This window comes from Sapajus apella, unplaced genomic scaffold (assembly GCF_009761245.1).
Source record: "Sapajus apella isolate SASKATOON/1434 unplaced genomic scaffold, GSC_monkey_1.0 scaffold73, whole genome shotgun sequence".
Lineage (NCBI taxonomy): Eukaryota > Metazoa > Chordata > Mammalia > Primates > Cebidae > Sapajus > Sapajus apella.
The window spans coordinates 4800346-4826601 of record NW_022437013.1 but is presented as its reverse complement, the minus strand read 5'-3'; the positions used below and the strand labels follow the sequence as shown (position 1 = coordinate 4826601).

The following is a 26256-nucleotide window of genomic DNA, read 5'->3' as shown; positions in this document are numbered from 1 at the left end:
AGTATATGGTCAAAAATATGTTGATTGGATGGAAGGAAAGAGGATAAAATTAGGATATTGCCAGTGGGAAAGTGGGAAAAGGGAGAGATACAGATAACTGCTGACAGATCTGGTAATTTGAGAAGAGGTAACAAATGAGAAATTAAAGAGGATTACATTTGATCCTAGGAACCTAGAGAAAAAACTGGTGCCATTAAAAAAAAAAAAAAAAAAGAAAGAAAGCTAAAGAAGAAAAGACTGGTGTGAGAAGATAATTCAAGTTTGAATATAATTTGAGAAAATGTTTTCTGTTTTGCTTTTATTGAGTTTGTCACTATCTTATTATGGGGTTTAAAAATATGCGTAATTTTGCTCTGTACAGTCTTCAAAATGGCCACATCAGTGTTTTGCAAGATCCATTCTTCCTTTTAAGGCTACGAATGAAAATAGTCTGTGTTTTATGATACAATAATTTAAGGGCCAAGCTAGAAGGGATTAAGGATGGAGAAATAAATATATTCACTTTCACATTTGATGACTCTCTCCCATCCTCTCCTGAAGCACTGCACTCTCCATCTAGTGCTTTTTTTTCTTTTTTAAGACTGTGGCCTTTAAAATCAATGCTTTAATTATTTTTCCTTTAGTTAATTAAAGCACCTTTAAAAACCAAGGCTACCATAAAAATTACTTTTCCCTAGGACACTGGACAGGTGTTTTCCTCCTTTCTAAATACTACTACTCAGGATAGCAGCACCCAGGGGTCTTGGGATATAAGACACCTACCTCTGCACATCCGGCAGCAGGAATCTGGAACAGAGACTGGGAATGCACAGGTTAATTTGGGGCAAGTTTTGAGACCACAATATACGTTTCCCTCCTGCCAAGGAGAAACAGAATTAAGATCAGAATCATCTGGTATACGTGTAAAGGCTTCACTTAATGCCTGAGATAGGGTAGGGGCTCAAAACATGGCATGTCCTTCCCCCCCAGCTCTCCCACCATCAGTTCTCAGTACTTCCTACATTTTATTAGGCATTATTTTTTTCTACTGCAATTTATCCATGCTAGAGACTAAGCCACAGAAGAATTAGCAATCCTAGTCAGGCATCATGGTCTAAGGTGGTACAAAGTAGTCTGTGAGGGATGCCATCAGCCTCTCAGCCACCAAATATAGTCTTGTTTCTTTCTTCTCTGTTCATGGTATCCCTTGGTCCCCCAGCTGGATTGGAGGTTTAAAGGAATGAAGATTTATGTCATAGCTTCCATTGGTAATATTCGCTAGAATTTCCCTTTGAAACCAAAAAAATAAGCTCTCTGGGGTAATACGAAACTATACAAGATGATCTGATGGCCACAGCGCAGTCTAGCATAAGCCAAGGGAGAGGATAAAATTTACTTGCTGGTTACATCTGTCTTTGCAATAATCCTGATTTCCTAAATTTCTGTCTTCTAAATGTTATTCCTTAAACCTTGTTCTTAGTTCTTAGAAGCATATTCTTCTGGGGCTAGAAGGGTTCCTGGAAGGACATTAGGAAAGCAAGGCCACAATGAAATTCTCCTAAAATACTGAGCTACTATATTCTTACTAAAAGTCTTAAAGGGAAGATATTCTATAGCTTCTCTTGGCAATCCAGTGCTTAATGCCACTTACAGGCAGAAAAACTGTTTTTACATCTAACTTCATTCCTTCCTGGTACAGTTTAAACACCCATTTTACTCCATTTTCTAGTTCTATCTATTATATTCTCTGGACTGCACATTAGGTAAGATATAATTGGTATATGTTGTTTGTAAAGTAAATGCAGTTCTTCTGACAAGTAATGTCCTAGTACTCCTCATAACCAAGCATTTATAGAGAGGTTTCTCATTGCAGGGCACTAGGAATTAACTGATTAGTAAAATACTTCAGAGATGGAAACTAACAGACAACTAACTCATTTTGTTGTTACTTGCAGTGAGTGGCCCTAGATGGTCAAAGTGACTTTTCCACCCATAGCATTCCCAAAGCTTCAAATAATTGTGAGTCCTTCAGATGAAGGTTTTGGTGGTGTAATTATGAAAAGGAGTGCCGATCAACACAAACAGCTCACCTTTGCCCACTTAGGCAGTTCTACGGTTTTAAGACTGGGACATGATTGGGCCTGAGCCCTTCAACAGAGTTGTTCAGGGTTGGTGAAGATCAGGGAGTTTGGTTGGGCATGGAGGCTTACGATTTAACGCAATTCATTTTTTATTCAAACACCGTTCAGTGCAGGCACAAATGAAAGTACAAGTACAGAGGAAGCTCTTGTATTTGGGTAAGGCCTAGCAGGAACATTAAGATGTAGGGTCTTACCGAACAACTGCACTGAGTGCATTGATTGGGTTGCCGATTCTGAAATAGCCCTTCAGCCACAAACAGCTCTCCATGTTGGTAAGTTGTCCCATTGTACTCGCAAGACTTGCTGGTCACCTTATTGTTTCCTGGTGGTAAGGAGTCTTCTGGAACAGGGTGGAGAAAAACCACACCAAGTATTGGCATCATTGAAAATAATTTCATAAATCCTAATAGCAGATGGGGCTATACTACATAGAGGGAATTAAAAGACAGTCCCTGCTCCAGTGGCCAATAATTTTAAATAATATTAAAACAGCCAGATGAGGACAGCAGCTGACATTACCATTCATCCAGCCATGCAGTCATTCTTTCATTTGTTGAGCACCTACTATGTGCCAGGAATTGTAATATGTGTTAGAGAGAGGTCAGAGAGAACATGGACAAGGTCCCTGCCTAGATGGAGCTAATATCCCTAGATGAACAAGATATATCTTTCCTGAAAGGAAGGAGTCCACGCTACCTCTATTTAATCTTTTCCCCAGGTTGCTTCAGAAGAGGAGCCATCTATTGTAACTGCCCTGGTAACTCTATCCCCTCCCACACTGATTGATTGATTGATTGATTGATTGACTGGGTCTCACTCTGTTGCCCAGGCTGAAGTGCGTGCTACAAGCTCTGCTCATTGTGATCTCTGCTTCCTGGGTTCAAGCAATTCTCATGCATCAGCCTCCCAAGTATCTTGAACTACTGACCTCAATTGATTTACCTGCCTCAGCCTCCCAAAGTGCTGGGATTATAGGTGTGAGCCACCGTGCCTGGCCACCTCCCACATTTTAAATTACTTGTGTGCTTATCTGCTTGTTCCAGCCTCTGTGGTTTTTGCTTATTTTTAATACTTCCACCAAGACTGCCCACTCCCCCACTCTTTTCCACCCACTGAAGTCCTAGCTGATTTTTAAAGTTCAACTTATGCCCCCTTTCCTCCACGAAGCGTTCTCTAAATAATTCTAGCCACAATCTGGACCTCTCAAGGCATCTAACGTCTGAAGCACACAATATGACACTTGAATATTATTGAAACTCATATTTGTGAATTATAGTAATCAAGCAGACCATTTACAAAGAAATTTCACATATATTGCTACAATGGAGCCTCATAACAACCCTGTGAATCAAGTAGGGTAAATTCTTGCCTTTGTTTTCATTTGAGGGAAATGAAGTTGCTGAGGCTGTGTGAATTATTTGAAGTCACAAAGCTAGTGAGTGGTGAAAAAAGTACTTGAAACCAACAATGGATATAATCAGAGCTCGGAAAGTACCTGCCATGAGACAGTGGAAGGACAGAAATCAGAGGAGTTGTGTGTTTCATTAGGGAGGGGCTTGGAGAGTTGGACCATCCTTTCTTTCCATCAGTCAATACTATAATGAATATGAGTCTATTTTATGGTGGGTCAGTTATACCTCAATACAACTGTTTAAGAAAACAGAATGAAATTATTCACAGGATGTAGTGAAAATGATAAAGGCTAACAAAATAACATCCAAAATAATAATGTTAGAATTATAGATACCATTTATCAAGCCCTAGCTATGTGCCAGGCAGAAGAGTGAGTGCTTTTACATACATAATCTCATTGGCTCTTACTAATAATGTTCTGATGTAAACATTAAGATTATACCCATTTTGCAGATGAGGAATCTAAGGCTTAAGAGATTAATTGACTTGCCCAAGGTGACACAACTTGCAAGTAGCAGCACTAAGATATAAATTGATGTATTACTGAGTCTAGAACCTTCCCTCATAGCCACTATCAAAAAGAGTGCCAATCATTTCAAATATATTATAAAAAAGGGACCATTTAATTTAAAACCAAAACCCAAATCACTAGAACATGAAGGCTATGCTGTCCTTAATGTTGTGGCCTAAAATACCCAGAAAACAGACAATGCGCTTTCTTTGGCTTCGGCGATTTGGGTAACTAACTCGATTCTATACTTTGCTATATAAGTTGATCTAACATCAATTTCTGAGTAATTCACTCTTAGAGTGTTAACTACTTATTAATGACCCTTTACAGGATATAAAGAAAATTCCTTACTTTTACCTTATAAAAACAGCCTTAGCTCCTAGAAAGAGTTTAACTTATACTAATTGACTCTCTGTCTGGGCTAAGAGGCCCTGCCCCTGCCCACAAGCGTATACAACCAGACAGCTACAGCTGGCAGACATGAGTAAAATCTGTCAGAGAAAGGACAGAAGCAGGGCCATTTGCCCCCTGGGCTCTAATTATTCCAAATCTCAGCATTTTGTGGTGAAGGAAAACTACAGTGACCCACAAAATAATATTTGCCATAGCTCTTACAGGAGCTGGCAGATCTTTGGAATACCAAACAAACAAACAAAAAAGAAGTTTGGAATTATTTTGCCTCAAAAAATGTGGCTTGATTTTTTAAGTGGGCCTTCCACCAAGGGATCAATGGCAAGGCAACTGCAGGGTGAGATTTCCACTGGAAGAATGATGTTGAGAATCTTCCTTGCAATAGTCTTCTGAGTAACCTGGCATTGGAGTTTATAATTCTACTCAATAGGAGATAGTAAGAAAGAGAAAGAGAGGAAGACACAGCAGAATCAAAGAAAAAGAAACCAGTTATGGTCATGCTGAAGGCTACTTTTGTGCAATAAAATTCTTAACATCTTCTCATTCTTATTTCATTCTTCCAACACCCTTAACGGTGTGTATGTGGTTGCGGGAGGCGAATTACTGAAAATGAGGCTACTAGTACTCCAATATATTTGACCCATGTCACATAACTGTTTAACAGGAGAGCCAACTCAGAAATATAGTTTTCCTGCCTTCAAATTTGTGCTCTTCACATAATGGGTATTAAATCTTCAGAGCAGGATCACTGAGTCATAATCCCAACTCAGGGGTACCGACTCCCCACAATCCTGTACAAGGCACTTTACCTCTTTAAGCCTCACTATCTCTAGAAATGCAATATGGACTCAAATTTCCCCTTGCATCTTTAGAGGGCCAACACAGCATGCTTCCCAACTGCAGAAGGAAGAAAAGCCACCTCATACTTTACCCTCTTCTCTCCCAGATTTTCCAAGGTGGCTGGGTTAGTAACCAACTATCCTTGGAACATATTCAGTGTTTCTGATTAAAAAGTAGCAGAAAATTCATTCAAAGCAAAGCTGGCTTCAGGGCCTCTCAGGGAATGCTACAACAGGAATGACCAGGCTGCATGGCTTCTAGCCTCCCCCATCTCTTCCATTTCCAGTTAAATTCCCACATAGCACTAAAAGAAGGACTGGAGAAGAAACCATCCTAGGGTGAGCAAACACTAAATCATGTGACCACAGATGTGTTGAGAAAGAGGAGATTTCTTCTCCTCAAGTGAGGGATGATCTCATATGTAAGCAGAACTATGATTTCTGGGATGCTCAGAAAATACCTCCTTATCCTAAATGTCTCTTACCACCTTTTCTCTCACTGATGCTTAAAATGCCACTATGAGAAGTCTATTCCTCTAGGTTAAATGGTTGCCTTTTGCAATCCCAAGACTTCTATGAGAGGCTACACTTAACACCTAGTCACAAACTAACACCTCAGTGTGAATAACTGCCACAGGCTTTTTTTTTTTTCCTTCAGAGCAACTGGCAAATTTTACCAAGAAGTCTGTGGTTCCACTTCACTTCTTTTTGTACAGCTTCTCTCCTCTCCTGGTGTTACCCTTCTTCTCATACTCTGGAACCAAGTCCTCATGCTGACTGCTCTCTTCCCCACTCTTGTCTACCCTATAAAACAATCATTTCCATAGTGGGACACTTCTTGGATAGTCAGAAAAGCAGCTTGTACGTCAGGAGACAAATCTGCTCCCAGTGTTATAAATACAAATACCTCCCCAGATGCCAAGCCATCTTTTCTTTTGCCATTGCTGCCATTACTTTGGTTCCTACTTTTCTTTTGATGGCTGAGCCTGATTCTAGCATTTCTTTGGTTCTCCGTCATTCTACTGATACAGACTTAGAACATTTGCAGGCTACTGGGAAGAAGGGTGGTGGAGAAGGGATATGGAAATGAAGGTAAAGGCTAGAAAGAAGAGGTTATATTCCCTTTAATTGCTCGTGACACAGAGACACACACATCCGACAAAGTAATACTATATTGTCTAAAGGTATAAAGCTTGTATAAAGTTTAAAGCTCTACCACAGGTCTCAGAAATATATGGGAAGAGAGAATGACTATGAAAAGAAACCCCTAGAATAGGATGCTGTTTCTATATGCGTATCTCATAGCAATACCAGAGAAAAGAACTGAGCCTAGTCTCTGGAGTCTGCAAACATTGGTCTCTGAGGTTCCAGCTGCTATGATCTGAATATTTGTGTGCCTCCAAAATTCATATGTTGAAATCATAACTCCCAAGGTTATGGCTTAGGAGGTGGAGCCTTTGGGGGTGATTAGGTTATAGGGCGACACCATCATGAATGACATCAGTGTCTTTATTAGAAGAGGCCTGTGGGAGCTTATTTGCCCCTTCTACCATATGAGCTCACAGGGAGAAGGCATCATCTCTGAACCAGAAAGCAAGCCCTCATCAGAAAACAAATCTGATGGTACCTTGATCTTGGATTTCCAGTGTCCAGAACTGTGAGAAATAAATTTCTGTTACTTATAAGCTACTCAGTTTATGGTGTTTTGTTAGAGCAGCTCAAACAGATGAAGATAACAGATTTGGCATGTCTTTGTTCTGTGATCTCAGGAAGGCTTGAGTATGCCTTCTACTTTAACATGGCTGTGAGGTTTAGAGATAATTAATTTTAAAAAGCCCAAAGGTATCTGGTACATAACATTCATAATAAATGGTAGATGATGTTGGTCTGGAAAGAAGGCATAGAGAGGAAACAGTAAAATTGAAGAATATGAAGAAATTTTCCTGATTTCCATACATGATGATAACTAATTAAAAGGCATTTGCTTTGTACTGATGTGTATGGTAGGTGCTATGGAGACATGAGTCAAAACACTACTTCTCTCTTGTCTTCTTTTTCATTCAAGAAGTACTTGTGGAGGTCTTTGACTATACTTGGCACTAACAGATCCTTGACTATACATTGACAATACCTGACACTATGTTACATTAAAGCTACAAAGATAAATAAGACATTCCCCTGACTTCAGGTAAAATCCTGCTTTCATTGGAGGGAAAGGCTTAAAAAGGTGTTAAATGGGGATCGATCCAAGATGGCTGTTTAGGAACAGCTCAGGATTGCAGCTCCCAGTGAAAGCGCAGAGGGTGAGTGGATGCCCCATTTTTATTGCCCACAGACTAGGCAATTCCCAGGCAGAGCAGCTCCACGGGTCGCCAGCGCGGCTTTTTCGGCCAGCGCAGCTGTGCCCCCATGCGGCTGCTTTCTTGGCACCCTGGAGCAGCGGTTCTCCGTACAAAATACACCTGTCCGGGTGCCCTTTTGGCTGGCGATTGGAGCCACGGGAAGTCGCCCATTCGTCTGTTTAAAAAGGGGACTGAGCAGGAAACCAGGACAGCAGATTCCAAGGCAAAAAACGCACCACGAATCTCAGTGCCGCTGTTTAAGCCAGCGCAGTGAGTTGTTGCACGGGAAAAAACACACATTGCGGTGCCTCTTCAACAGGCGACTGGAACACCAACTTAAAAAAAAAAAAAAGGCTCTGAGGCAGGGAGCCTGGCGATCAGGCTCGGCTGGTCCCACCCCCACAAAAGAAGAGCAATCAGAAACTCTCTGGATTGAGAGTTTCACAGCAAGTGCAGCTGAACCCAGGATGGTCCAGCTCTGTGGGGGAGGGGCGTCCACCATTACCGAGGCAGCCCACCACTATGGAGGTAGTCAGCCAATGCTAAGGCAGCCCGCCGTTGCCAAGGCAAACCGCCACTACAGAGAGACTCTGCCCTAACAGAGGCGGACCACCCTTGCAGAGGCAGTTCTAACTACACCCATATAAACAGGACTGCAAGGAAGTTCACTCGGCAGCTGGGCGGAGCCAACAGCAGCTCAGCAAACCCTCTACAGGCAGACAGTGACTAGGCTGCCTCCTTGCTGGGCAGGGCAGCTCTGAAGGAAAAAAAAAAAGGCAGCAGCAGCATAACGGAAACTCATAAAGCCCTAAATCCCTGGGACAGAGCACCTGGGACCAAAGGAGTTTATGAGTTCTGCTGCAGCAGACCTAAACGTACCTGCCCAGCAGCTCTGAATGAACAACGGAGCTCACAGTTCAGCATTTGAGCTCCTATAAAGAAGAGACTGTCTCCTCAAGCAGCTCCCTGACCCCTATATATCCAAAGAGCCACCTCAAAAAGGAGCGATAAGATTGACATTTGGCAGGTATCCTTCTGGGACAAAGATAGCAGAGGAAGAAAACTGGTAACAACCCTTACTGTTCAGCAGCTGCTGCAGGTGATCCCCAGGCAAGCAGGGCCTGGAGTGGACCTCAGAAGACCTACAGCAGAGGGGCCAGACTGTCAGAAGGAAAACCAAGAAACAGAAATAAACAAACAGAACATCCACTCAGAGACCCAATCTGAAAGCCAGCAACTACAAAGACGACAGGTGGATAAATCCATAAAGATGGGAAGAAACCAGTGCAAAAAGGATGAAAACACCTGAAACCAGAACACCTCTCCTGCTACAAGGGATCGCAACTCCTCACCAGCAAGGGAACAAGGTTGGATGGAGAACGAGTGTGATGAAATGACAGAATCAGACTGCAGAATGTGGGTAGTAAGAAACTTCTCTGAACTAAAAGAACATGTTCTAACCCAATGAAAAGACACTAAGAACCTTGAAAAAAGATTTGACGAAATGCTAGCAAGAATGGACAAAATAGAAAGGAATATAAGTGAATTGATGGAGCTGAAAAACGCAACACGAGAACTTCGTGAAGCATGCACAAGTATCAACAGCCGAATTGACCAAGCAGAAGAAAGGATATCAGAGGTCGAAGATCAACTCAATGAAATAAAACGGAAAGGCAAGAATGGAGAAAAAAGGGTAAAAAGGAATGAACAAAGTCTCCAAGAAATGTGGGACTATGTGAAAAGACCTAATCTACGTTTGATAGGCGTACCTGCATGTGACGAAGAGAATGAATCCAAGCTGGAAAATACTCTTCAGGATATTATCCAGGAAAACTTCCCCAACCTAGCAAGGCAGGCAAACATTCAAGTCCAGGAAATACAGAGAACACCACAAAGATATTCGTCAAGAAGAGCAACCACAAGGCACATAATCATCAGATTCACCAGGGTTGAAATGAAGGAGAAAATGCTAAGGGCAGCCAGAGAGAAAGGTCAGGTCACCCACAAAGGGAAGCCCATCAGACTCACAGCAGATCTCTCAGCAGAAACCCTACAAGCCAGAAGAGAGTGGGGGCCAATATTCAACATCCTTAAAGTAAAGAACTTTCAACCTAGACTCTCCTATCCAGCCAAACTAAGCTTCATAAGTGAAGGAAAAATAAAATCCTTTGGGAACATGCAAGTACTCAGAGATTTCGTCACCACCAGGCCAGCTCTACAAGAGCTCCTGAAAGAGGCTCTACACATATAAAGGAACAACAAGTACCAGCTCAACTAAAGGGCAAAACAGCCAGCTAGCACCAAAATGGCAGTATCAAATTCACATATAACAATATTAACCCTAAATGTAAATGGACTAAATGCCCCAATCAAAAGACACAGACTGGCAAATTGGATAAAAAGCCAAAACTCATCGGTGTGCTGTATCCAGGAAACCCATCTCACATGCAAGGATACACAAAGGCTCAAAATAAAGGGATGGAGGAAGATTTACCAAGCAAATAGCAAAAAAAAGCAGGAGTTGCAATTCTAATCTCTGATAAATTAGACTTTAAAGCAACAAAGATCAAAAGAGACAAAGAAGCACATTACATAATGGTAAAAGGATCAAGGCAACAAGAAGAGCTAACGATCCTAAATATATATGCACCTATTACAGGAGCACCCAGATACATAAGGCAAGTTCTTAATGACTTACAAAGAGACTAAGACTCCCACACAATTATAGTGGGAGACTTTAACACCCCATTGTCAATATTTTACAGATCAACCGGACAGAAAATTAACAAGGATATCCAGGACTTGAACTCAGACCTGGACCAAGCAAACCTAATAGACATTTACAGAACTCTCCACCCCAAATCCACAGAATATACATTCTTCTCAGCACCACATCACACCTACTCTAAAATTGACCACATAATTGGGAGTAAATCACTCCTCAGCAAATGCAAAAGAACAAAAATCATAACAAACAGTCTCTCAGACCAAAGTGCAATCAAGTTAGAACTCAGAATTCAAAAACTAACCAAGAACCGTACAGCTTGATGGAAACTGAATAACTTGCTCTTGAATGTTGACTGGATAAACAATGAAATGAAGACAGAAATAAAGATGTTCTTCAAAACCAACAGGAATGAAGACACAACATACCAGAATCTCTGGGACACATTTAAAACAGTCTCTAGAGGAAAATATATAGCAATAAGTGCCCACATGAGAAGCAAGGAGAGATCAAAAATTGACACCCTATCGTCAAAACTGAAAGAGCTAGATGAGCAAGATCAAAAATACTCAAAGTCTAGCAGAAGACAAGAAATAGCTAAGATCAGAGCAGAACTGAAGGAGATAGAGACATAAAAAAAACCCTTCAAAAAATCAATAAACCCAGGAGCTGGTTTTTTGGAAAGATCAACAAAATAGAGAGACCACTAGCCAGATTAATAAAATTGATGCCATAAAAAACGATAAAGGGGATATCACCACAGATTCCACAGAAATTCAAACCATCATCAGAGATTATTACAAACAACTCTATGCACATAAACTAATAAACCTGGAAGAAATGGATAAATTCCTGGACACTTGCCTCCTCCCAAGCCTAAACCAGGAAGAAGCCGAAACCCTGAACAGACCCATAACAAGGTCTGAAGTTGAGGCAGCAATTAAGAGCTTACCACCCAAAAAAAGCTCAGGTCCAGACGGGTTCACAGCCGAATTCTACCAGACATACAAAGAGGAGCTGGTACCATTCCTTCTGAAACTATTCCAAACAATACAAAAAGAGGGAATTCTTCCCAAATCATTTTATGAGACCAACATCATCCTGATTCCAAAACCCAGCAGGGACTCAACAAGAAAAGAAAACTTAAGGCCAATATCCATGATGAACATAGATGCAAAAATCTTCAATAAAATACTGACAAGCCGATTGCAACAGCACATCAAAAAGCTTATCCACCATGATCAAGTAGGCTTCATCCCAGGGATGCAAGGCTGGTTCAACATACGCAAGTCTATAAACGTAAGTCACCACATAAACAGAACCAAAGACAAAAACCACATGATTATCTCAATTGATGCAGAGAAGGCCTTTGACAAAATTCAACAGCCCTTTATGCTAAAAACACTCAGTAAGCTAGGTATCAATGGAACGTATCTCAAAATAATAAAAGCTATTTATGACAAACCAACAGCCAATATCATACTGAATGGGCAAAAACTGGAAGCATTCCCCTTGAAATGTGGCACCAGGCAAGGATGCCCGCTCTCACCACTGCTATTCAATATAGTATTAGAAGTTCTAGCCAGAGCAATCAGGCAAGAAAAAGAAATAAAGGGCATTCAAATAGGAAAGGAGGAAGTCAAATTGTCTCTATTTGCAGACGACATGATTGTATATCTAGAAGACCCCATCGTCTCAGCCACAAACCTCCTGAAACTGATAAGCAAGTTCAGCAAAGTCTCAGGATACAAAATCAATGTGCAAAAATCACATGCATTCCTATACACCAACAACAGACTTAAAGAGAGCCAAATCAAGAACAAACTTCCATTCACAATTGCCACAAAGAGAATAAAATACCTAGGAATACAACTAACAAGGAATGTAAGGGACCTCTTCAAGGAGAACTACAAGCCACTGCTCAACGAAATAAGAGAGGACACAAACAGATGGAGAAACATTCCATGTTCATGGTTAGGAAGAATCAATATCGTGAAAATGGCCATACTGCCCAAAGTAATTTACAGATTCAATGCTATCCCCATCAAGCTACCAATGACCTTCTTCACAGAACTGGAATAAATCACCTTAAACTTCATATGGAACAAAAAGAGAGCCCGCATAGCCAAGTCAATTCTAAGCAAAAAGAACAAAGCTGGGGGCATCACACTACCGGACTTCAAACTATACTACAAGGCTACAGTAGTCAAAACAGCATGGTACTGGTACCAAAACAGAGAGATAGACCAATGGAACAGAACAGAGGTCTCGGAGGCAACACAACATATCTACAACCATCTGATATTTGACAAACCAGAGAAAAACAAGCAATTGGGAAAGGATTCCTTGTTCAATAAATGGTGTTGGGAAAGCTGGCTAGCCATGTTCAGAAAGCAGAAACTGGACCCCTTCCTGACACCTTACACTAAAATTAACTCCAGATGGATTAAAGACTTAAACATAAGACCTAACACCATAAAATCCCTAGAAGAAAATCTAGGCAAAACCATTCAGGACATAGGTGTAGGCAAGGACTTCATGACCAAAACACCAAAAGCATTGACAACAAAAGCCAAAATAGACAAATGGGACCTAATCAAACTCCACAGCTTCTGCACAGCAAAAGAAACAATCATTAGAGTGAATCAGCAACCAACAGAATGGGAAAAAATTTTTGCAGTTTACCCATGTGACAAAGGGTTGATATCCAGAATTTACAAAGAACTAAAACAGATTTACAAGAAAAAAACTAACAAGCCCATTCAAAAGTGGGCAAAGGATAGGAACAGATACTTTACAAAAGAAGACATACATGAGGCCAACAAACATGAAAAAATGCTCATCATCACTGGTCATCAGAGATATGCAAATCAAAACAACATTGAGATACCATCTCACGCCAGTTAGAATGGCGATCATTAAAAAATCTGGAGACAACAGATGCTGGAGAGGATGTGGAGAAATAGGAACACTTTTACACTGTTGGTGGGAGTGTAAATTAGTTCAACCATTGTGGAAGACAGTGTGGCGATTCCTCAAAGACCTAGAAATAGAAATTCCATTTGACCCAGCAATCCCATTACTGGGTATACATCCAAAGGATTACAAATCGTTCTACTATAAGGACACATGCACACGAATGTTCATTGCAGCACTGTTTACAATAGCAAAGACCTTGAACCAACCCAAATGCCCATCGATGATAGACTGGACCGGGAAAATGTGGCACATATACACCATGGAATATCATGCAGCCATCAAAAACGATGAGTTTGTGTCCTTTGTAGGGACATGGATGAACCTGGAAACCATCATTCTCAGCAAACTGACAGAAGAGCAGAAGATCAAACACCGCATGTTCTCACTCATAGGCGGGTGTTGAACAATGAGAACACATGGACACAGGGAGGGGAGCACTACACACTGGGGTCAGTTGGGGGGAAATAGGGGAGGGATGGTGAGGGGTGGGGAGTTGGGGAGAGATAGCAGGGGGAGAAATGCCAGATGTAGGTGATGGGGAGGAAGGCAGCAAATCACACTGCCACGTGTGTACCTAAGCAGCAATCTTGCATGTTCTTCACATGTACCCCAAAACCTAAAATGCAATAAAATAAATAAATGGGGAAAAAAAGGTGTTAAATGATAATGTATTTAAATAACAAAGGTTCATAACAGAAGAGAGGCCAAATAATCACAAATTGCCAATGTTAAGTGGGGAGGAGTATCAATTGCTTCAATAAGGTTTCACGTTAGGTACTAAAAAATATTCCTTGCTGAAAGGGTTATTAGAAACTGAAACCACAGGCCAACTAGGCATGTAGGGAAAATATTTTCGAACTACGTTCTGTGCTGCTTTAGGATTTTTCAAAGGTACTTGAGGGAGGTGAAAAAGGAAATCCCTTCCCCATGTCTACTTCAACAGAATACCTCTTACTTTATTAGTGAATGTGTTTTATTAATTTTTTATGATTTCATTTGAAGAAAGGGTTTGCTGCCATAAGACACTGTAAAACATTGGAATAGAATCTCTTCACAGATTTGCTTTTTGGGGATTAAAATCCTATTTGTCTCTAATATATAAAGAGCTTCTAGAAATTGACAAGATACAGATTCATAACCCAATGGTCAAAATGGAAAAGGATATAAATAGACAATTGACAAAATGGAACTATAAATGACCCTTAGGCATAAAAAATGTCAACCTCATTCATAAGGAAAATATAAATTAAAACTGCAATGAAATACTATTTTTATTTTCAGATTTAGAAAAATCCAAATGTTTGAATAACACACTCTCTTGGTAAGTCTGTAAATAATTGATTAAAACGTGATGAAGGGCATTTTGGTAATAACTGTTAATTTAAAAATACATATATATTTGACCCAGCAATCCCATTTTTAAGAATTGATTCTACAGATATATTTGTGCATGTGTGAAACATATAAAAGTTATTTATTACAGCATTGTTTGTAATGGCTGAATATGGAAACAACTTCTATGTCCATCAGTAGAAATCTGGTTAAATGATGGCTCATTATTATAACAAAATATTATGTAGTTCTATAAAAGAATAAGTTCTCTATGCACTAGTACATAAAGATATATTACTAAATGATGAAAACAAGGTATAAAATCATGTACACAATATACTACCTTTTACGTAAGTGAAAAAATATTTTTAAAAAGTATATATTCATATTTGCTTACATTTTCATGAAAATCTGGAAAGATATATAAGTACTAAAAGTTATGGGGGCAACTACATGTTGTAGGGAGAAGATAAGAATTGGGTGAGTGTGGGATGGGGTGCATAAGATATTCTATTGTATTCTTTTATATGTACACCTAGATATATAATCATATACACATGTACATATCTATATGCATTCATATTCTTGAATGATACAAATGTATTCCTCATTAACTTTGAAGACTATATTTGAAAAAAATTCTACTTGAAGGCCATAGACTAGACTAGGTCAACATTTTGAGTCCCCTCCAACCATAGAAAATCAGTCCTTGGGCTGGGCGTGGTGGCTCAAGCCTGTAATCCCAGCACTTTGGGAGGCCGAGGTGGGCGGATCACGAGGTCAAGAGATAGAGACCATCCTGTCCAACATGGTGAAATCCCGTCTCTACTAAAATACAAAAACTAGCTGGGTGTGGTGGCGTGCGCCTGTAGTCCCAGCTACTCAGGAGGCTGAGGCGGGATGATTGCTTGAAACCAGGAGGCAGAGGTTGCAGTGAGCCGAGATTGTGCCACTGCGCTCCAGCTTGGCGCCTGGCGACAGAGTAAGACTCTGTCTCAAAAAAAAAAAAAAAAAAAAAAAAAAAAGAAAAGAAAAGAAAATCAGTCCTACAAAGCTAGTCATCAGAAGCCCAGCTGTTTTCCTACTAGTGGGAGAGATCCTACCTATGACTGTGTTCACAATCTTATTCCAATAAGTGTGTTATCTCCACTGACATTATTGAGTTCCTCTATCTGGGCAAAGTAAAAGTTGTTACATTGCTTTCTGAAACAGTGTTAAAGTAATTGTGTAAATCTGGGCTGGCTTTTAGGCCTTGGCCCAAATGGAAGGAACACAGAGAAATGAGGGTGCTAGTGGGAAACCACCCTTGGCTTTCTACCAGAGCACTGCTGTAATGAAGGGAGGAGCAGCTGGGAGCTGCGTCTCAGTCAGGCTAAGTCAGAGCATACATCCAGGATGCAACACATCTTGTAGAATGAATGTATCAAAAACAGTGGGCCAGGTATGGTGGCTCATGCCTGTAATCCTTGCACTTTGAGAGGCCGAGGTGGGTGGATCACTCCTGAGATCAGAAGTTCGAGTCCAGCCTGGCCAACATGGTGAAACCCCATCTCTACTAAAAATACAAAAAATTAGCCAGGCGTGGTGGCGGGAGCCTGTAATTTCAGCTACTCTGGAGGCAGAGGCAGGAGAATTGCTTGAACTCAGGAGGCGGAGGTTGCAGTGAGCCGAGGTCATGCCACTGCACTCCAGCCTGGGCAACAAGAGTGAATCTCTGTCTCAAAAAATACAAAAACAAAAACGAAATCAAAGAATAGTGGGTGTCTGCAGTCTCCCCTGACCTCCAAAAAGTAACAATACTCATATTCTGAGGCTATGTGGATTCAGATGATGTTTTCCTTGGGATGCTTCCTGAGATCAGAGGTACTGCTTCAAAAGGGTTCATCAGCTGAATCAGTGATGCCTACCTTTAGATTTCCCTTTTTTCCTCAGCACTCCAACGCCCATCACTTCTTTTTGCCCTGGGCCTCTTGATGTGACGACTTAACTAGATCTGCTTTCCTTGGGCAGAGTCCAGCAATTTCCAGTTTTTCCCCAAACTCTCCTCCCATATAAAAACTTAACTCTTCTGTGGCCTATCACATTGAGGTTGTGCGGGCAGGCCTTAATACTAATCCTGTTAAGTAATTCATACTGAAGTGACAATGGAAGCTAATGTTTTAAAACAGGGTCCTTTTCTAGAAAATTACATTGTAACATAGGCCTTTGATGTTTTATTCATAATGAGGCTGTAGAGCACAGGGCAAAGAGTGTGAAACTTTCTAGAACTTAAGAGTTGCATGAGGGAGCTTGCTGCAAATGCAGTTTTCAAGACCTCTCCTAGGAGGAGGAGAAACCTTACTTCAGAGTGTCCCATTTGGATTCAAATGCTCCATTACTAATTAGTTATTGCGTATTAGCTGAGCAAATCCTTAGCATCTCTGAGTCTCAGTTCCCCCATCTATAAAGTGGGGATGATTATGGTACCTACCCCATAAGTTGTGATGATAAATCAAGATAAGACATATGATCTGTTCAGCATAGTACCAGGTACATATTAATGCTCAATAAACGCAATTGTTGTTCTGTTACTACTAGCTATAAATGATAGGGTGTCTGGAGGGCAGAAAGCAGGCTGGTAAGGAAAGAGATGTGGGGCTACTTAACCGTTACAGTAGCCATCCTCTTACCATACTGGCAGACCCGGTCTGTATAAGGCTTATGCTGAACTCCAAAGTAGCAGTGACAGTTACTTTTCAGTCAGTATTATATACTGTAAATTTTGGAAATTTTCAACACCTGAAATGTAGTGAGAAGTTTTGTTTTTTTACCCCTGTGCATTCTTTCACAGTCTTTCACTGCCCTGTAGAACTTCTAAAAAACTATCAGATCCCAGGTGGTAACTAGAGATTCACTTCTAAGCCATCACATCCACTAAGAATTCTTTTATGCCCCAACTCCTGGGAGGACACCATCTGCCCCATTTTTCCATCTCAGTGGAAAGACCATCAGGTATGATTTAACCAAGCAGTTGCTCTCTGGCCAGAGACATTTACCAAACAAATAGACTCTACTTTGGACTTATTGAGGACCCCAGACAGGTGGATTTATGCTCAGAAGGGTCACACATGTATTTGTGATTATGAGTAGTCCTAAAGGGCATGGGAGTAAGAGAAAGAGGGAACTCCTCAGCCAACATTCCCATTGTATTTTATTTTGTTATTATTATTTTTAGAGTTGGGGGGTCTCCCTCTGTTGCCCAGGCTGGAGTACAGTTGTATGATCAAGGCTGATTGCAGCCTCAAACTCCTGGGATCTACTGATCTTTTTGCCTTAGCCTCCTGAGATGCTTTAGCTACCATGGCTCCCACTGTATTTCAACCACCATTTCCAGTGTCTTCTCCTGCAACATGTTTTCCCGAATTGCTAAACAAAAGTAATTTTTGATTGGTTTGACTTTCATCTTTGTTTTAAGTTAAAAATATCTTTGTTTTATGTCACCTTATTGAAGGTGATTTTCAAAAAGGATTTAATCGTTTTTAGTTTAGGAAGCTTCTCTATTTCCCCCTTCATCCATCCTCTGGCCTCACACCCTACATTGCCCAGCTCGTCTTGCCTTTTCAAGGAAACTTCATCTGATTACTTCTGCACTTGATGATCTTTTCGTGTGAAAAGCAATCAGTAGAGCAGATTGCTCCTGCGATGGTAGAGCTTCCAAAGGTGTCAAGTTCATCATGTCCCTAAACTCTCTTCCACTCCACTCTGCTAGAATGCCCCCAGATTCAAGCATTAGTTATAGAAGGGCTCTATCTTTCCCAGAGGTTTAATATCTTCAAAGTAATGAGTGTAGAAGACTGGAACTATTCCCCAGTAAAGAGAAAGGTGCTGTGGGTGGGTGGGGGTGGGGGAGGTGCGGACACAATGAGATACCACTTCACATCCACTAGGTTGGCTTGAATAAAAAAGACAACAATAACAAGGGTTAGCAAGTAGGTAGAGAAATTGTAACTCTTATACACTGCTGGTGAGAATGTAAAAAATAAAATAGTACAGCTGCTTTGGAAGGTAATTTAGCAGTCTCTTAAAAAGTTGACATAGAGTTACCAATATGAACCACCAATTCCACTCCTAGGCGTATACACAAAAAAAGTTTAAAGAAAGGACTGAAACAGACATGTATACATGAAAGCTTACAGCAGCATTATTCATAATAGTTAAAAGATGGAAACAACCCAAATGTCCATCAGTGGATGAGTGGATGAACAAAATGTGGTATATCCATACAATGTAATATTATCGTCATAACGGATGAGCCTTGAAAAATTCTGCTAAGTGAAAAATAAAAGCCAGTCACAAAACACCACATACTATATAATTCCTTTTAAATTAAATGTCTAAAATAGGCAAATCCATAGAGAGAAGAACAGTGGATGCCAGGAGCTGGGGGAAAGAGAGAACGGGAGTGACTAGTAGTAGGTACAGGGATTCTTTTAGCAATGGTGAAAATATTTTGGAGTTAGATAGTGGTGATGGATGCAGCATCTTGAGAATATACTAAAAACAACTTAACCTTACAATGTGAAAGGGTGAACTTTATAGTATGTAAGCCTCGGGATGTATGTATATCTCAACATAAGGTATGTATATGTCAATAAAGCTGTTGCCAAAAAATCTAATCTCCGAACATTATATAATATAGACACAAAGCCTGGGTATGAGAGTGGAGCAGGCCTGGAAAAAATGAAGGTGCTTTGCAGGTGATAGGCAGGTGAAGAGGAGAAAGGTAAATTAAAAAGAAAGGCAGAATCACAAATGGGTAGAGGGGGCCAATCTCAAGTCATAATTTTGCCCAGTGCCCCTGGCCATGGTGTATCCACTTTGGGAGATGGTGTGGGTCAGCTAGACAGCTCAGCGAAAGAAGGGGCATATGGGGGGTGGAGATTTTCCTGCTTGAAAGCTTCCAGGAGACACTGTGGGCCCACATCTTCAGCAAGACTAGTGGCCTCCATACTCCTACCCTTGGCCCAACCCCCAGTGAGGTCCCTGGCCAGGAAATTCTTACAGCAGATTCAGCAGATAACTCTGCAGCTAAACAGACAGACACAACACTCTGTCCCAACCAAGAAGGTGCCGACTGAGAGGAAACAGTCATCTGCCGCTCCAGCTGGCAAGAAAAGAGTGGATGAGGGCGCTGAAAGCTCACACCCTAGCCTAATCCCAGCTCTCCCCCTCCTCAACCAGACTCCATCTGCAGGCTGTTTTTCATCCCACTTCCATCAATGTTTCAGCTGCTGTCAGTCAGTAGCTGACCCTGCCTGAATATGCCGTCTTGTCAGACAGATGGCTAGGATGGATGGCTTGAGGAGAGAGTGTGCAAGAAGCGGCCATGTCTCTGTGAAGCAAAGAGTGCTTGCAGATGGCACAGATTTGTTTTTTTTTTGGTGGGGGGAGTCCAGTATTCTTAGCTAAGTTATACTATTCTGCTTGCTGTGTGATGGAACTGCTATCACTTTGCATCTCTGGGCTTCAGTTTCCAAAGAACTTTCTGTGTGGATATGTGTATGTGTGTGTCAGAGGTAATCATTTCACCTGCTTCTCTTTCACAGGGATATATTATAAAGAATAAAAACAATTATGTTTTCTAAAAAGGCTCAGGAAGTAAAGAAGCTACATACAACAAAGTCAACTGATTATGATTATTTCCTGCTTACCAAGTGCATTCCATCTGAAGGCAAAAAGAGATGTATAATTTTGTCTGCTTTGGTGTTCCAGTGTCCAGAGTTACTACATCCCATAGAAATTAGAAAAGTCCCCTCAGCTTGTGATTTGCTGCCTTATAGGTAGCAGCTCTAGTCTTGCAGAGTCAGTCGCCTACTTGTCAGTAAACATCCAAAGGCTAGAGTTCCACATACGGAGCCACATCACAGCATGGCCCAGCCAGGATCATGAAGTTCATATCAAATATGTATCTCCTTAAGATGTGCCACTTAGCTAAAGAATGCTCTACCTCTGAGTGGCCAATTCTTCCCTGACTCATGCTATTCCCAACTGTCCCCAGACTACTCTTTGCTTACTCATATCCAGCCCCCACGGCCCATCAAACACACTCTGATTTTCTGCAGCGACTCTCATGGTTTGCCTGTCTGTATCCTACAGTCTAGCATCTGATAGCTGGTGTGCTGCTTTTTAAGTGATCAATAAGTACAAAGGAGACAGGGCCTATGCCTTCTACGTCTCTATCTCCTGCTGGCTCTGGCATTAGAACAGAGCATGGTGGCTGGGCACACTGGCTCACGACTATAATCCCAGCACTCTGGGAGGCCGAGGCAGGTGGATCACCTGTGGTCAGGAGTTCCAGACCAGCCTGGCCAAGATGGCGAAACGCCATCTCTACTTAAAAAAAAAAAAAATCAGGGCCGGGAGCGGTGGCTCAAGCCTGTAATCCCAGTACTTTAGGAGGCCGAGGCGGGTGGATCACGAGGTCAAGAGATCGAGACCATCCTGGTCAACACAGTGAAACCCCGTCTCTACTAAAAATACAAAAAATTAGCTGGGCATGGTGGCGCGTGCCTGTAATCCCAGCTACTCAGGAGGCTGAGGCAGGAGAATTGCCTGAACCCAGGAGACGGAGGTTGCGGTGAGCCGAGATCACGCCATTGCACTCCAGCCTGGGTAACAAGAGCGAAACTCCATCCCCCACCAAAAAAAAAAAAAAAAAAAAAAAAAAAAGAACAGAGCATGGCAAGAAGGAACAAATATTTAAATAGTGATACATGCTAATGTTGAGAGTCTAGTATTAATTCCATTAACATATAAACATGGATATCTAAAGGGAAGGTGGTTCTTCATTTAAGGCCCAGATAGCTGGAGAGAAGTAAGTTTGACTCTTAAAAGTGATTTAGAAGTGAGTTACAGAATTGGTATCTTCTGGGAAAAGGGTCCATGGGTTCAATCAGATTCCCAGTGTTTCATGAACCAAAAGAAGCACCCTCTCTATTACAATACAAAGCAGGGGGCTGTAGATTTCACTTCAGCAATATGAGATCTCTGCAAGCAACTCTGTCCAGATTCTGTGGCTCTAGGGTTATGCACACTTGTTTTCAGCTTTCCGTGTGCTGACAGTACTTAGTTGTGGAAGTTTCTCATAATCCAATCTTCAGAGGCAACCTCTACGTTCTTTCCTGTCAAAATTTCTTCTTCCACTTTGCTGAACAGCTTTATCATCAGTTCCATTATTCAGCTCATGGACCATTTCAATCTCATTACATAAGCCTCCTAGGGTTCTATCTCCAAGAGGAAACTGGAAATGGCTTTCTCTTTTGACAGATGGAAATGAGGCTCAGAGATGCCAAGGGGACATTGCTATTTAGTGCCAAAGCAAGGATTCAAATTCAGGTCTCTTCATTTTACCTACAGCCACGAAACATGAGGACTAGAGAAGCCCACTAAAATCCAGTCTAATAATTGAGGAAGATAAAAGCACAAATCCCTCTGATTTCAGAGGCTAATTCCTCAACTTCAAATCTTCATCTGAACTTGGATTATATAGCCCAACAAAAAGAATCCCTTCCATGGTAGATCTCGTAGATTTGTATTATTCCTTTGCTACTATACTACGGGTTTTAAAAATCTCTAATTACCAAGAGGTGTAATAAATGAACTCGTAGTTGCAATGAAAATGTTAAGTCAATGATTCTTCATGATGCCTCATTGTTAATGACAGGTTATGTGGTAACGTGTCACTTACTGTCTTCCTCTTCTCCCTGAATAAATTAAGAATGAGTTCTACTATTACTTGGTTAGTTCTAATCCTTTGGGAGCAAGGCTTTTTTTTTGTTTTTTTTTGAAGGTCAATGACCCTTTGAAATGGACAAATTAGTCACTACTCTCAAGCAGCATTTACAGAAACAATGTGAGGCATCTGGATGAGACAGTGGGGTGTTCAGTCAAGCATTCCTTTGTATTGCCTACACCAGCATTTCCCAAGTCTGCTCTGCAGAGCCCTAGTAGTCCACAAGATGCTCTGTGAAAACAAAATTCTGTGCTTCAAATAAAGTTGAGAAAAGATCCACATTCAACATTCACAGTGTCCCTTTCAACGTGTTAAAAGGATCTCACAAGTCCCACAGTAAAGAAACCTGTTTAATGACAACCCTGCATTTTCTCTGACTTTACTTATCCACCAGACTCTTTTTTTCATCCAGGTAACAACTATGAACATCCCAGAAACACCTCTTGGAAAGCGCTTCCCTGCACCACATCACAACTTAGATATTTTGAGGATCTGGATATTTGCCATCTCATGGACACTATTTTCTGCTGAATCCAGAACCCCACTCCCAACTTCAGTCACACTCAACCCTCAGCTAAGACCTAACATGTTTCTCCTAGATGGCTGATAGCATCTCCAGTATCTTTTCTTTTTTTCATTAGCAAGCGCTATAAATCAAGAGAAAAAGCTCCTCTGTGAAATACTGTATAGTGCTAATAACCAAAACCACTTGCATCAACAGCCCAATAATATCAGGCACCTGGGGACACAAAGTCAAGTCCAGGAGGTGCTATTTTTCCTGCATATGATGAGAAGCCAGGGAAGTTATTTAAGCAGTGAAATGATTTGATGAGATTTACATTTTTGAAAGACTATTCTGAGATGATTGGAAAAGAGATAATGAGCTTGGAGGCAGGACCTGTCAGGAGGTTATTTGAAAGTGCCCATTGCTATCACATTAGGCACGAAAGGATGAAAAGAGACATTCGGTACTTAAGGATTAATTGAGAAAAGTTATCACTCAAGGCACACATTATTTTGTTTGGAAAACTGTTAGCAGTAGGCTTCAGAAAGTAGTTCCTGGAGGCCACTGGCAGAGGTTGCAAGGAAGGTGGTACTAGACAAGACTCCAGGCTGCTGGAGCAGTGGGAATGCTGTTAGGAAAATGCAGTCTACCTCTTCCTGGAGACCAAGGGAGACAGCTCATCTGCCATGTCATAGAACTACTAGAGGAAAAGACAAAGTATCATGTTGCTCCTCCTAGGAAATTCTTCAAGAACCCAGACCAAAATCCCTGCTGCTGGGAGATACATTTAGGTAAGACTACACAATACACAGAAAGGAAACAGAAGGTGTTAGGAAGTCTAGATTCTAAAGAACTCCACCACTGATTGCCATGAGATGGTGACAAGTCCTTACGAAAGAGAGGTGTGAAGAGTAAAAATATGTCAAATATTAATAAAAATTTCCAGTTTGAAACTGGGGTTCTTCTGGCAGCTAGATGCTCATATTAAAGCGATTAGAGTAAAAAGTGATGATACGGGTCAGAGATCAAACAAGTAAATAAGGTATATTATCATCTTTGGACTTACCAAGGCCAGAAAAACACTATGAGATTCAGTCATTGCTTTAGACCATTAATTCCCAAAAGGGGAACAAGCAGACCATGGTATCTGGTGGGAGTGGTTTCAAACTCCACATCCTATGTCATCCCTGATTAAGAATCACTGCACATGATAGATGTCATTTATGGGAGCACAATATATGCAAACAATTTAGAGGCAAAAAGAGTCTGAGGGTCACAGTTCCTCAGATTAAGGTCAATAATCCCACCAATAAGATTAGGAACTAATATTTACTGGCTCATGCTTATGCTGAGCTGGCTCTGTGCTCGGGGCTTCAGGTTCATGTTTCTTAGTTCTTTTCTCACTATAACCATCCTCTAATGTGAGTATTGCTATTATCTACAGTTATAGATGAGGAACCAAAGGTTGGGAAGTGGTCAAACCAGAAGTGACCCCAGAAATGGAGCTATACTATATTGCTCTAGAGGTTGCATTATCTGAAACTCCAGCTAGGAAAAATAGCTATCTATTTCTGACACTATAATGGCTTTTCCTAAGTTCTACCCCACTATTTCCTCTGGAAAGGAAACTACTCTCTCTCACACATGGGCACATAGGAGGTCTAAAATATACAAGGTAGCTGATCGAAAGGAAGTACCTGACTACCTTACCTCATATTAGCCTTAAATGGCTCCAGATACTGAAGGAGAGGAGAGGGAAACTAACACCATGGGTTGTACCTTCTTGAGAACAGAAGAAGGAAAGAATGTTTAACAACTGCAGATTAGGGGAGGGACAGTAGGGGGTAGGGAGTTGGGGAGGGATAACATGGGGAGAAATGCCAGATATAGGTGATGGGGATGGAGGCAGCAAACCACATTGCCATGTATGTACCTATGCAACAATGCTGCATGATCTTTACATGTACCCCAGAACCTAAAGTGCAATCACACACACACACACACACACACACACACACACACATACACACACACACACACACACACACACATATATTTATATAAAGGAAAAAAAAAAGAAAAGCAGATTATTTCACTAGTTACAGGGCCAATGGAATAATCTTGGAAAGAACAATTCCCTCTGCAGAAACTAAAAATGGTGTCTAGATAGCCAGCTCCTCTTCTCAGAGACCACCAACTCTCTACTCAAAGTGTGGTGTGGGGACCAGCAGCATTAATGCAACCTGAAAGCTAGTTAGAAATAAAGAATCTCACACCCCCCACTGCAGACCTACTGAATCATCATCTGCTCTTCAGTAAGATTCCCAGTGATTCAGGTTCTAAGAGTTTATCTTATTCAGAACCTTCAATAATGCTGCAGAAACAAGTCAGTTTCTCAAAGGCTAGTGAGTCTTGAGAAGCCTTTTTACTACCTGTGGTGGACAAACACATGTCCAATTTGTTCCATATGGCCCCAATCCACACCCCAGTGAGGTATAAATGCAGGCAATCTTAGAACTGAGCTCCTTGCTACCCATAACCTTAGTTTTCAACTCCCATCTCTGTAAGAAATGTCAAATACAGAACAGGATTCTGGGAAAGTGAGGGTATCCACCCCCAATTAAAAAAAAAAAAAAAACTTTACAACTACAGTAGTAGTTCTCAACTGGGGCCAATTTTCCCCCAGGGGACATTTGGCAATGCCTGGAGACATTTTTGGTTGTCATGAAATGAGAAGGGTACTCTGGCATCTAGTGGGTAGAAGTCAGGGAAGCTGCTAAACATCCCACAATGCCCAAGATAGACGACATGACAAAGAATTATCTGGCCCCAAAGTGTTTGGGAAGCGCTGAACTAGAAAAAATAATAGATACAAGTCATCTAATCCCTAAATGTTCAAAATACAGCTAGGGAGAAAGGGAACATAAAAGTGCTTTCTCCATTCTGGTGAACAGCTTCAGGTTAGACAGCAAAGATCTAGCTGTCCTTGAAGGGGTGATGCACTCCTTTGGCTTATATCAAACTTACAGAGTTGAGCCTTTCTTTGACCTGAAGTTCATCTCCAAAACTACACCCTCTAAAACCAACTGCTCAGGAAGTCATGATAGACACAGAAAAATCTTTTTCACAAATGCCAGTCTTCAAACTGAGCATAAAATAAAACAAGAAGAAGCTTTACCTTATTTTTTTCCTCCTGTTCTCAACAAACAACTTAATACCATCAAGTAATTGAAAATAGAAACAACCTTAACCAAGAGGTAGCTATAAGAAATACCAATGAATAGGATTAACATAATTCTTCTATGTGA

The 26256-nt window shown here is 41.1% G+C and overlaps 1 protein-coding gene across 4 annotated transcripts in view; it reads right to left on the bottom strand.

Moving 5' to 3' along the window:
- The window catches only part of CHRDL1 (chordin like 1), a 123781-nt gene that overhangs the window by 41758 nt on the left and 55767 nt on the right, over positions 1–26256 (bottom strand). For 2 of the 4 annotated variants that reach the window (XM_032250845.1, XM_032250847.1), the window contains exons 5-6: positions 2315–2460; positions 763–856 (exon numbers count right to left, since the gene is read on the bottom strand). In XM_032250845.1, the coding sequence (XP_032106736.1) occupies positions 763–856; positions 2315–2460 (240 nt within the window). The remainder of the gene's footprint in view (positions 1–762; positions 857–2314; positions 2461–26256) is intronic. The other 2 variants (XM_032250846.1, XM_032250849.1) reach the window with 1 other exon arrangement.